Source organism: Wyeomyia smithii, chromosome 2 (assembly GCF_029784165.1).
Source record: "Wyeomyia smithii strain HCP4-BCI-WySm-NY-G18 chromosome 2, ASM2978416v1, whole genome shotgun sequence".
Taxonomy (NCBI): Eukaryota; Metazoa; Arthropoda; class Insecta; order Diptera; family Culicidae; genus Wyeomyia; species Wyeomyia smithii.
The window spans coordinates 167987151-168001146 of record NC_073695.1 but is presented as its reverse complement, the minus strand read 5'-3'; the positions used below and the strand labels follow the sequence as shown (position 1 = coordinate 168001146).

General features: G+C 36.1%; 1 protein-coding gene across 1 annotated transcript in view; it reads right to left on the bottom strand.

Annotated features, from left to right (window-relative positions):
- The window catches only part of LOC129724431 (uncharacterized), an 82971-nt gene extending 70509 nt beyond the window's left edge, over window positions 1-12462 (bottom strand). The window contains exons 1-2 of the mRNA XM_055679335.1: window positions 12096-12462; window positions 11570-11948 (exon numbers count right to left, since the gene is read on the bottom strand). Of these exons, the coding sequence (XP_055535310.1) occupies window positions 11570-11590 (21 nt within the window). The 5' untranslated portion in view covers window positions 11591-11948; window positions 12096-12462. The remainder of the gene's footprint in view (window positions 1-11569; window positions 11949-12095) is intronic.
- Window positions 12463-13996: the final 1534 nt, after the last annotated feature.

Sequence of the window (13996 nt, the reverse complement as noted above, 5' to 3'; positions counted from 1 at the left end):
TATATCCTCTCATTAACAGGAATTCTAAACTTTGTTTAAAGAACAAACTTTTGATTTACAAACAAATTTTTAGACCAGCAATGCTTTATGCTGTACCGATCTGGTCAAGTTGCTGTTCAACAAGGAAGAAAACGCTCCAAAGGATTCAGAATAAAATTCTGAAATTGATTTTGAAGCGTCCTCCTTGGTTTGGTACACTCGAATTACATAGACTTGCTAGTGTTGAATCATTAGAAGCTATGTCAAATAAAATTATCAACAATTTTCGACAAAAATCGTTGCAATCCTCAATTGCTACGATAAGCTCTCTTTATAGCCAATAAGTTAGCATTTAAGTTAGTTGTAAGTTTACTTTCCTTTCTTGACAAGTAGGTTTAAATCCCTACGAATGATAAGTCCTAATTGCGAAAGCAAACAAATCCTAACAATTGAAATTACAAATTACTAACAGTGTTGAGAAGTCACCATTTGTGATTGGACACACATACTCATTATTTACTAATATTTATCATAAATACCTAAGCTACTAACAAATCCCCTCCTTAAAAATAAAAAAAAAACGCATATAATACTCACTACCAGGGACTCCTAGGCCAAATTAAGTTTGTAGGAACCGTTTTTACCTCAACCACCTAAGATTCAATATATGAAAGAATTATGTTACACGTTTCTTGCAAAACAAAATTTATATTGATCAGACCAATCAGATTCTCACAACACCTAAAACACATTACTTCACATTATACTTAAATTTTTTTTTTAAGGGGGGATTTGTTAGTAGCTTAAGTATTTATGATAAATATTAGTAAATAATGAGTATGTGTGTCCAATCACAAATGGTGACTTCTCAACACTGTTAGAAATTTCTAATTTTAGTTGTTAGGATTTGTTTGCTTTCGCAATTAGGACTTATCATTTGTAGGGATTTAAACCTACCAGTCAAGAAAGGAAAGTAAACTTACAACTAACTTAAATGCTAACTTATTGGCTATAAAGAGAGCTTATCGTAGCAATTGAGGATTGCAACGATTTTTGTCGAAAATTGTTAATAATTTTATTTGACATAGCTTCTAATGGTTCAACACCAGTAAGTCTATGTAATTCGAGTGTACCAAACCAAAGGAGGACGCTTCAAAATCATTTTCAGAATTTTATTCTGAATTATTTGGAGCGTTTTCTTCCTTGTTGAACAGCAACTTGACCAGATCGGTACAGCATAAAGCATTTTTTTTTTATTCTCGCTTATTTTCCGTCGGTCTATTTCCGCCACTGTTGTGGCCAATTACCGACGCCCAGGGAGGCGACTCCACAATCAGGTCCCTAACTCAAGACCCGTTTATTAACGGACCGGCGCCAACGGCTTTACTTCCTCATGCGATGGAAGGCGTGATCCCAGAGATTTTTCGCCTCAGAAAATCTCCCGGTGTCGACTAGGATTGAATCTAGACCAGTTGGGTTGGTTGTGAGTGGATCACGCCACCTCACAACCATCGACACCTATGTCGGCGGTGGGATTCGAACCCAGGCGTCGAGCGTGGTTGGCGGAGACGTTACCAACCACACTAGGCCCCCGCCTCAGCATAAAGCATTGCTGGTCTAAAAATTTGTTTGTAAATCAAAAGTTTGTTCTTTAAACAAAGTTTAGAATTCCTGTTAATGAGAGGATATAAACATCTCGTATATTTGATGCACTTGGCTTGTATACTCTCAATGTGCTCTTTGAAAATAAGTTTTTTATCATAAATTAGTCCCGAGTACTTAACCTTGTCAGACCAACTTAAAATAACCCCATTCATCTTGACAACGTGATTATTGTTTGGCTTGGGGAAAGAAGCCCTAGGCTTATGCGGAAAAATTATCATTTGAGTTTTAGAAGCATTGGGAGAGATTTTCCACTTTTGCAAGTAGGAAGAAAATATAACTAAACTTTTCTGCAATCGACTGCATATGACACGAAGACTTTTTCAAATGTCAAATGTCAAATGTTCAAATGTCAAATAAAATTATTAACAATTTTTGACAAAAATCGTAGCAATCCTCAATTGCTACGATAAGCTCTCTTTATAGCCAATAAGTTAGCATTTAAGTTAGTTGTAAGTTTACTTTCCTTTCTGGACAAGTAGGTTTAAATCCCTACGAATGATAAGTCCTAATTGCGAAAGCAAACAAATCCTAACAATTGAAATTACAAATTACTAACAGTGTTGAGAAGACACCATTTGTGATTGGACACACATACTCATTATTTACTAATATTTATCATAAATACCTAAGCTACTAACAAATCCCCTCCTTAAAAATAAAAAAAAAACGCATATATATCCTAGGCTTATGCGGAAAAATTATCATTTGAGTTTTAGAAGCATTGGGAGAGATTTTCCACTTTTGCAAGTAGGAAGAAAATATAACTAAACTTTTCTGCAATCGACTGCATATGACACGAAGACTTTTTCCTTTTACGGAAATGCTTGTGTCATCGCAGAACAATGACTTTGTGCATCCTGGAGGCAAATCAGGAAGATCTGAAGTGAATATGTTGTACAGGACTGGACCCAAGACTGAACCTTGAGGTACACCTGCTCTGACAGGAAATCTATCAGATTTTGAATTCTGATAGACAACCTGCAGAGTTCGATCAGTAAGATAATTTTTTAAAATTTTGATTAGGAAAATTGGAAAATTAAAAGTTTGCAATTTCGCAATCAAACCTTTATGCCAAACACTGTCGAATGCTTTTTCTATGTCTAAAAGAGCAGCTCCAGTGGAATAACCAGACTTCCTGTGCACGCGCTTTTTTCTCAAGCGACGAGAGAAATCTTTCTCTCGCTCGTAGAATTTCCATGTACGTGCGACGAGACGAGATAACGTCACATGCGATTTGCAGGTTGCTCTTTCGCTTCTCTTTAGGTTCGGATTGCGATGCGCAAGCGATGTTTCGTCGCACTATGAATTGAGCGAGACGCCTGTACTGTACATACATGATACAGCTCGTGCGCCAGAGCTCGTGAGACTTTCTCGTGTACCAGACTCAAAGTAATACTGATTTTGTGCTGTTCTGTTAGGGAAAGTCAATTTTATTCGATTTAAATGGAACTTTGCACTCGTGTTAGACTTGGCAAACTGTGTATTCTTTTAAACTTTTTGGGCCAGAGTAAATTGTTAATGAACATTAGATCTTGGTTAGCAAAAAATAAAGTTAAATAGTAAATTTTTTCAAAGCAACCCACAGTGGTCTAAACTCGAAAAACCGTGATCGTTTTAGATTCGACTGTGAAATATTGATTGTATGTACCCAGTGTCTTCAGCAGTTTATTCCATATAACAAGGCCTTTCTTTTGGCATTTCCGGTTTTTTTATAAATCCCCCTAGTAGTTAGATATAAAAACTGTTTTTTCTAATTTTGAAAATACCAGATTGCTTTCTTCAGCAAAGTTGAAGGAAAATATATAAGAAAAAGAATTGCTGAACACTGTAATCTTCTAACTGTACGTCTGATATGACGAAGCAGAGTTTTACGAGGAACACTCCTCAAAATTAATTTTTCGGCCATAACTTTTTCTGTAATCGACGAAACAATTCAAAAAGTTCTAAGATTTTGTTCATTCTGCTAAACCTTTCATTTTTGTAGAATATATTGGTTTGCTATTTTTATTTGTTGTAAAGATATTTCTAGTTTTTTTGCTAAAAATAACCATATTTTGAGTCCATATTTCTCCGAAGGTTGCAGATAGTAGCAAACCAAACTGTATGCATTTGAAAGTTTGTCAAGAGAAATGCATTACTCATAAGAGTTCAACTGTTTCTAGTTGTATCCAACCGAGTATTGAATGAAAGGAAAACTCCCCTCAAAATTAGTTTTTTGTCCATAACTTTTTCTGTAATGTTTCGACGATTCTAAGATGTTCTAAGATTTTGTTCATTCTGCTAAACCGTATAAACAAATGCTTTGACAACAAAAGCTAGTCGAACTTTTTGATTGAAAATGTTTACTAAAACCTCTTAAAATCATAAACTTTTTTTTCTTGGAAAATTACATCTGGTTTTCGTCCGTTTTTAAATCATTTTTAATAAATACTTCACATAGTTAAATATTAGGAATAAAATTTTGAGTCATGAATAAAAAAGTTCCTGTCGTGCTTAAAGATGCTCTGAAGCACCATTTCAAATTTAACTTTTTTCTTTAAAAAGCAATATTTTACACTCACTTTAACTGGTCTACAAAGTATTTTGCTTGAATTAACCCGAAAGTATTTTTAAAACATGTGAACGGGAAAGGGTTACAAAATCGGTTTTCTCAGTTCTTTTTTTCTCAAAATAAGTTATTTAGATAGACATTTTAGTCCAAAAAGTGCGATGCCCGCCTCCACCTCATGCCCGCCCCGCCTCATGAGAGCATGAATGTTTTGCAAAATGTTTAATTTGATTTTTTTTTTATAAAACTTTACCTTCAAAAAAAATTTTTACATTTCATTCCACCATCCTGAAATTTAAACCAGAAAATTTGTTATAACTTCGGATTTCTTCGAAAAGAAAATGAGAAAAAAATTAACTTTTAATTTTTGTTTGTCAATTAAGGTGTTTGTTTATAATTTATTTTAACCAAAAAAGTTTTTTTCGCGGTGTGTTTTTTTTGTAAGCATTAGGGGCCATCCATATACCACGTAGACAGCTTTGTGGGGGGAGGGGAGGTGGTGGCTAATGTCCACAGTCCACACAATTTTTTTAGAATTTATACGAGCAGTTGTCCACGGAGGGGAGGGGGTTAAAATCATTAAAAATCTGTATGTGGATGGCCCCTTATTAGTTCCCTGCAATTCATTCTCTGACAGTTTATTTTGTACAACTGAAGGATTCTGTGCTACAATGCTTTGAATCAAACATATACCAAAATACTTATGTTCTTTTAAAAAAATCTGTCTGAAAAAACTGCCCGCCCGCGAAAAATATTAGGGGGATTCATGTCGAGCTCGTAAAGAAATACCCAGCCGTAAAAATACTCACCTCCATTGACGAGTAATGGAAGATACACAGTTTACGGCTCGGTATTCGTATACGAGCTCGATGTGAAGACCCCTATTCAGTTTGTTAAGTCAGGTATGTGTGCTGAGATTCAGCCAAATCAAAAATGGTAGATATTCGATGATGATAGGTCATTTGGCATGATAACACCCAGGACTCAAATTGACGCAGACTATCTTTCTAGAATTAACACTCCGCATTTGACGAATCGAACGTCGAAATGGTTGAAATTCATTCATAAATCCCATGTTGCACATTATAAAACATATATTTACTAGATAATATAATACCGTAGCATTGAATTGCATTTTCGTCTCCGGTATCGAAAGCATCATGTATCAGCGACATGATTCGAGCAACGCGTCTCCCACAGTTACCCAAAGATTTGTGTCTTCGATACTGTATGAGCCCTTAGACCCTTCTGGAGGTGCATTAGTTGGAAAATTTCATAAAACAATATCACTAAGGGGCCATCCACATACCACGTGGACAGGTTTGTAACGATTTTGACCCCCCCCCCCCTCCCCCTCCGTGGACAAATTCCCATATAAATTCTAAAAAAAATGTATGGACCGTGGACATAACCCAGACCCCCCCCCCCCCAAAGCTGTCCACGTGGTATGTGGATGGCCCCTAATATTATTACAAAAGTTCACATCGTTGCAAAATGTAATATTCCCCTAACAGCAAAAAAAGATCAGATTACTATAAATACGAGTATATATAGTCGCACTAGAGTTAATGTGGCTTTAGAATCATATATCTGATTTGCAATATCTATACCTTATTTGAAAATTCTATCGAACACTTTTGACCCCAACATGTATCGAAAAATATAAAATTGATTATATTGGTTTAGTGGTTCTGTTATTTTTAACTCCCGAAAGACTTGTACTCGAATTAAAAATCACAACTAATCTTATAAGTACAAAACTGAATATGATTTTATTTGGAATATAATAGTTAATGACATCTTAAACGACGACAGAAACTCACAGCATCTCCACGTTAACCAACATAACACTCTGCATCTAATATATTTGTTTCAGTTAAAAATACTATGCATTTTTATACCGTTCGCAAAGAAAATAATAATATATACAGTCAGGTTTTTTTTTACGCGAAGGATACGTACCTCGTAAAAAAAAACCGCGTAAAAAAAACGCGCTAATTCAAAAATCCGCGTAAAAAAACCGCGCTAATTCAAAAATCCGCGTAAAAAAACCGCGTTAATTCAAAAATCCGCGTAAAAAAACCACGTTTTTTTTAAATCCGTGTAAAGTAGTCCAGCAAGAAGGGCTTTAGAAAAAACCCGAGACGCTCTAGAACCAGTATTTAAAATTGTCCTCTTTGACGGTCATTCCGGATCTTTCGGTGGGCGGAGAGTATTTTTTGGACTAAGCCTTTTACTAGATAAACACTTAAACGTTTCTGGTTCCAAACCCACGTTAATTCGGAAATTCGTGAAAATTTTTTTGAATTAGCGCGGTATCGCGTAAAAAAAACCGCGTTAATTCAAAAATCCGCGTAAAAAAACCGCGTTTATTCGAAAATCCGCGTAAAAAAAACCGCGGTAATTCAAAAATCCGCGTAAAAAAAACCTCGTAAAAAAACCGCGTAAAAAAACCTGACTGTAAATATGGTAACAAAACGTTCTTCATTTTTGTTAACAAAAGTCGGATTAATCAACATATGAATTGATAAACAAATGAATTAGTTTACACACCATTCATTATTCAAACGGTGCTCTGACGAAAGCTCCTATAACACCATAAATAAGAAATCACATAAAATCTCCTGCCTTCATCCCTCTGGGCAAAATCAATTTCTTCCTTGCGCCATCAGCGCAAAGCAATATGTGAAACTAGCTCGCGAGACGAGCTAACGAGAATTTGCGCGCAAGCTGTCTCGTGTGCGCAACGCCCATGCACCGCGTTACGTTGAGAGACGAGATATCTTCGTGTATGTCGCAAAAGAAATTCCATGCGACGAGACATGGCTCGTACGTATTACAAGTTCTCTCGCTCGCATGTGACACACAGCACAAAACGACTGAATGAGAAACGAGACTTGTAGCGCAAAGCGCGTTGTCTCTTTTTTGTACGAGCGAGATTTCAGGAAGTCTGGGAATAACCTTCAGATTTGTTAGCTCGTATCATATTCACATTATACTTAAACACATTAGCTTCAAGAGCACGGGCCTTCTACCGGGCTTCTTCATCTTGATCTGAATGTTCCTTCTTCTTTGTCTTCAACAATTCAACATATCGGCTGTGTGAAACGCGAGCGTAATGGATTAACGACTTGGTGATATCAATTTCGTCTCCACCACCGGCATCCTGTACAGCATCGTACATCAAAATCTTCTTAAAAAACACGGTCAAGTTATGAAGTTTCTTGCCTAAACCAGCTATCAGATCTCTACAGCTACGGCTGTAGGAAGTCAGCAATGTCTTCGTCGAATGCAATCTGTCAACTACAGTTCCCGCGAGATTATCTTTGTGAACCATTTGCTCTAGGCAAAATTCGAGCCGTTTGACTGCTACTTCCGGGAAGCTTACCATGGTCAAGTTAGCTTCCAAGAGAAAGATGAATAAAAACAAAACTGATAAATGCACTGTAGGAAATAAGTTGAACATACTGTCAGCCGGGGTGAGATTGTGCCATCCAGCCCGTGACCTATCAGCCATCTTTTCCGGGTCAGAGACCAGTCTTTCTTGGTCAAGTTTTCGAGAAAACTCATTCAGGAAATTCCGGTTTTGTGATCGCCATGAGATAGCTGATGATCTCACCCCGGCTTGTAATATTCAGTGAAATTCCCGGTTTTTTTGCGGTTTTTCCCGGTTCCAAACAATTCCAGGTTTTTCCCGGTTCTCCCGGTTTTCCCGGTTGGGTGGCCACCCTGCAATTGGTCCCCTGAAACTCAATTACACAATGTAAACCTGCTCATTTAGGTTAGCAAACTTATTAAAATTTGTAGATTTTTTTTTCTTTAATAAGGAGGTTTTTAACCACTGTGGCTCGCCACTGTAAGACAGAAATGATAAAGTTTATATCTCTGCTTTATTTCAATTATATGCACATTCGCAGTTTCGTTTTTTTTTCGGAATATAAACCCGGAAAACCGGAATAAAATAATTCTTACGGGACACCGCCAACGCTTATTTGAAAATAATGAGCCTCTGAATCTTTAGGTGCTAAAACAATCGAAATGGGACGAAAACTGCAAACGGTATAAGAATTTTAATTTGTGAGTATCCGGGTACTCCGTTGGACGCGTAAAGAGCCTTTTTTGTCGAGCACCTTAACGGATTTAAACTGCATACTCCACAAAAAAATAACGTTTTTTTGAACAAAAGTTCTCAGCCCCCCCCCCCCCCCCCACGCAAAACGGAGTAGCTACGGCTCTGATGGTAGGGTTATAACATGCACATGCAGTTGGTCTCAGCATATGGCTACTAAGTTGGTTGCGAGGAATGCATTGAATATTTTGAAACTTCGTTAGAAAAATTGGTTCAATTGGTAGGTTAACACCGATGTTCACCTAGTTTTTCAATTGCATCCTATAGCATTTTTTCTTAGCTTTCCAATTCTTGTCTCAGATTGCTAATCGGTATTTGCAAACAGTGCCAAAATTGCATTTTTCTGATACAAAACTCGATCAAACAAAAATGGCATCAGTTTTTCTCTATTTCTTACAACTATTTGCATTTACATCAAATTCTAAAGACTTTGTGCACCTAACAGGCTGGTTTCAGCGAGAATTGCTTATATGTATTTATATGTATTTTGAAATTTCTGTAACGACTGTATGATATATAGGTATTAAACTAAACAAGTTTCGAATTAGTCATAACAGAAACATGAATTAACCAGAACACTTGGATATCCTATCCACAAGTATCTGTTTGCTGAATTTTTCAGCATTCCGGTTTTTCTGAAACCAACTACATAAACTACGGATCAAAGAAAAAGACTAAGATTTGTTCCGAAAAAAAGTGCATGCGACGGATATGGTAATCGTTAAAATATAGAAAATTCAATCATACCGAGATGATTTAATCCTGCCACATCTCTTTACAGATCTTTGAGTTAGATACTAGATTGGAACCAAAAATAAATTTTAACTCCCATGCACTTTTCGTGTTCCTCATGGGTCCTATAACAACTGTATAACTTTTCAGATCGATCGGTTGAACTATATTTCTGCGCCCGATTTTATATGGGAAAGTTAACTTTTTCAAAACTTATACTCTAGAGATGTCCAGTTGGCTCCTTAAAATATATTGATACATAACATTTGCAAGAAATTTTCCTGGGAGAAACTTTTCTGAAGACCGTAAGGCGCTACAATGCTTGTAGAAAATGTTATTCACCCAAAACTGATTGAATGTCTGACGAACGGCTCACCTTTGAATTTTTCCAGCAACACTGCTACAGCATGCTGCTATTGCAAACTTGCTCAAGGATGAGAAATAATTTCGCGTGGAATTAAGCTTAAAAGTGTGATTTTTGCTCATAGGTTCTTCGGAGAAATCTCCGAGATAAATTTTACGCGATATCATTTCTTTTCACATGGTTGAATTTGAAACAGCTGCATGCTGCAGCAGTATTGCTAGAAAAATCCAATGATGAGCCGTTTGTCAGATATTCAATCAGTTTGAGGTAAATAACTTTTTCTACAAGCATCGTAACGCTTTATAGCAGAATCGCGATAAATGATCTGGAAATACGCGAAAATTTAATCGACCTTTTTTAATTTGGTTGTATAGAAAAACTTTCTGGTAATTAAAATGCATCATAAAAAAGTATACACTGTACAAAAAAAAATCTAACCAAAAAAAAAATTAAAAATAAACATTAAATTTCTATTTAAAGAAAAAAAAGGAGTTGATTTTTTTTAAAGAAATTTGAGGTTAATACGCAACTTTAAAAAAAAATCCGGGATGGAGGAATGAAAAATATTTTTTTATGGTACATTATTTTTTTTATAAAAATTCTAATCCAAACATTTTTCAAAACATTTGTATTCTGATAATTTTAAATGATGCAGAAAGTCATTTTCAATCAAAAAGCTCTTGGTAGTTAACATTCTAAAAGCATCGGTTCTCGAGTTATTTTGAATTTAAGCTCGAAAAATTATAAATATTTAGGAAAATACACGTTTTTCTTTATTTGTCCGTGTTTCTCCAGCAAAACCATACGTTCATTTGGAATGCTTGATCAAAAATATAAAATTCATCCTTTGACAACAAAACTCTTCGATAAATAACTCAGGCGCTGTACCTTAGCCTACCTACACGTTCCCCCTTGCCGAATGTTTTTACCTACTTGTTTACTAATAATAACTGTTTATAAAGTGCGCTACCAATAACCACTTACCTATAATATCTATTTTCGTATATAAATACGATTGCACTTTTCCAAAAGTGTTAGTAGCAGTTTGCATGTTGTGAAGATGAATAAAGTGAAAATGAAATACACCAAGCCCAAGTGCGAAAACGTTGTTGCAAAATTAAAAATATTGAACAGTCAAGCTCATTTTAATACGTCTTTATCAATTTGTGATTCGTGTAGATTATATTGTATCAAAGTGAAAGATGATGTTTGTACTATTCCCGAGAATTCTGAATTGAATACAATCTGAAGTTGAATGTTATTTTTTGATTTTTTTGGTCAGAAATTTTTTTTTACAGTGTATATTTTTTATGATGCATTTTTAATTCCCTACAACTCATTCTAAGACAGTTTTTCTATACAACGGTTTCTGGGCTACAAAGTTTCAAATAAAACCTATACCAAAAGCATACGCCTTTTTAGAATATAACTCATGGGTGTAAAATATCTCTCCATCTGTGAAAAATGCTCAGTTTGCTAAGCCAAATACGTGTGCAAAGTTTCATTCAGATAAAAAATGGTCGATATTCGACCATAGGTCATTTGGCGCGATTCTGCTCTTTACGGTCTTTAGAACAGTTTTTCCTAGGAAAATTTCCAACTAATATCATGTATCGATATGTTTTTAGAAGCCAACTGGACATCTCTGGAGACTAAGTTTTGAAAAAGTGTATTTTTCCATATAAAATCGCATGGAAACTTTAAAAATCGGGCGCAAAAATATAGATCCACCGATCGATCTAAAAAGTTATACAGTTGTTATAGGACCCATAAGAAACACGAAAAGTGCATGAGAGCGAACAAATAACACCATTGCTTTTTTTCCCATATAACCGTGTCCCATTATATACGCAGTGACCCATTATATACGCAGGATAAAACGCAAAATACTTGATCAAAGTTGGCATTTCTAGATACATAGAACCATAGAACCAAAAATACAAACGACAAAAATCCGAAATTGTAGAGAAAAATGACTCTGGATAATCGAGCGCGACCTATATTTTCAATAAAATATACACATTTTTTGGGAATATTCATTCATAGGATAAAACTTCTCTACCTTTCATGTCAACGTTTGCTTGCAAAGATTATTCGCAATATTTTTTTGGAGCAATATAATAAAATAAAAATAAATATACATTTCACTTACCTCTACACCATTTTGCCTCATTTTGTGATTCACTTTTAGCCTTTACAAAATGTATCTTGGTTGTAGTTAATTAGGTTAGATTTTATGACCCAGAATCTAATAAGCCATCAGCACGTAACTCCTTTTATATTTTTTAAATTGTTTCTTTAATACACTATTTATCTAACAATTCCTTTTATACCAATCAACATCAGCTGATCAAATTATTCCTATCCGATAAGAAACACAGTGTTGTTGAACCGTCAGCTAACAGATATTTCTATCACATCTAAACATCTAATAAAACGTTCAGAACAATTAAGTTTTCTCTTCCCCCTGTTTTTAGTCGGAACAATTGTTCATTTAAACTGCACTCTTTTCTACTCTCAAATCTTAATTTCTTGCATTCACATAAACAAAAAAAAAAAAACAAGAACTGCATCAATTAAAACAAAAAAAAAACAATAAAAGTACGTTTTATTTTTTCTATTTCCGGCTCGGATGAGGCTCTTTCAATGAGCCGGCAACGGGTTTGGTATCTGCGCACAGGTGATTCACGGCAACGTCGCTCAAGCGTTTCGTCCCCTCGATGTAATTAACTGTTTCACAAGCGCCTAGCGAGTGAAAGGCCCGGGTTAACTAAATGAGATCGAGAAGTATGACGTAGTCAATCATTTTCCGGATATGATAAACTTAGGAACACCAACACCGCACTACTCAACTGCTCAACGGATACTGAACGCACGCACTCCAATATCCAAAGTTGAACGAAAGTGTGGCTCCCGCGTTGCAAGTCTGCAGAAGAGTTTCGGAAAGCTGTTACGCATTACAAGAGCAACTTGCGCAGGCATTGGACTCTCCGGTGAGAGCAAAAATGGACAGAATGATAAATAAAACAACTTTATAATAAATAAAAGCTTATGCTAGGTAAAGGTAGCCGAGCGACTAGCTGAGAGGCGGCAAACGCGTCGTGTTTATAGAATTACCAAAGCTGTAAAGATAAATTAATCACGTAGGGAATGAGTGGCGAGAGAAAATGTTATTTTAGAATGAGAGGCAAAAGCTTTGTCTATACCGTAGAATGGGGTATTGTTGGTCAACTGGGACCTTAGTGAATCAGGCTTATCTAAACATATAAAAAATGCAGCTCTGTCTGTCTGTCTGATTCATATAGGCTTGGAAACTACTGAACCGATCGGCGTGAAAATTTGAATATAGGGGTTTTAGGGGCCGAGAAAGGTGACTAAGATAGTTCGATATCCCTCCCTCTTCTGGAAGGGAGGGGTCCCATACAAATGAAACACAAATTCATAAACATCTCGAAAACTAATCAAGCAAATGGAACCAAATTTGGCATGCGGATGTTTATAGGAGTGACAAATTTAACCATATTGATTCGACACCCTTCCCTTTTCTGGAAGGGAGGGGTTCCATACGAATGAAGCACAAATTCCTGCACATCTCAAGAACTAAACAAATAAATGGAACCAAATTTGGCGGGTGGATGTTTTTAGGGGTAACAAATATATCCATAATGGTTTGACCCCTCCCTCTTCTATAAGGGAGAGGTCCCATACAAATGAAACACAAATTTCGCACAGCTCTAGAACTAATCAACCAAATAGAACCAAATTTGGCATGTAAATGTTTTTCGAGGTAACAAATATGTCCATAATGGTTTGACAACCCTCCCTCTTATGTGAGGGAGGGGTTTCAAACAAATGACACACAAATTTCTGCACATCTCGAGAACTAAACAAACAAATGGAACCAAATTCGGCAGGTGAATATTTTTAGGGGTAACAAACATGTCCATAATGTTTTGACATCCATCCTTCTTCTGGAAGGGAGGGGTCCCATTTTTTTTTTCCTGTTGGGTACATTTTACACTGCGACCAGAGATTTGATCTTTTGTGGCGGGCCCCTATTTGATGTAAGCCTTATCAGGGTGTCGTACCACTATTAGGTTGAATGGTTTCCACTTGCTGAATATAGGCATCGTCCCAATAAGGTATTATTGAACGAATAAAGTTCACTGCCTTATTGGGAGAAGTCATCTAGATATCTAATGGTTGTATTAAGTGTTTATCAAAGAATTGCTTCCTCTTTTGAGAGAGTGCTTCACAGTCACATAATAAATGTTCCGAGGTTTCTTTATCTAGGTTACAAAAGCGACAGGCATCATTTTGCAATTTACCTATCTGTTTAAAGTGATATTTACTTGGGCAGTGTCCCGTTACAAGGCCACTGTAGGTACAAAGGTCTTTTTTTGAGATACTGAGCAATCGCTGTGTTACTGTTTTTTGGGGTGCAATAAATTTTTTCGATTGTCGAGCTGAATTATTGTTTTTCCAAATGTTTTCTATCATTGATTGTTCCCACTTCTTAAGTTCCATTTTGAGGGCACATTCTGAGATCCCACAAAACGGTTCTGGCCCTATGAACAAC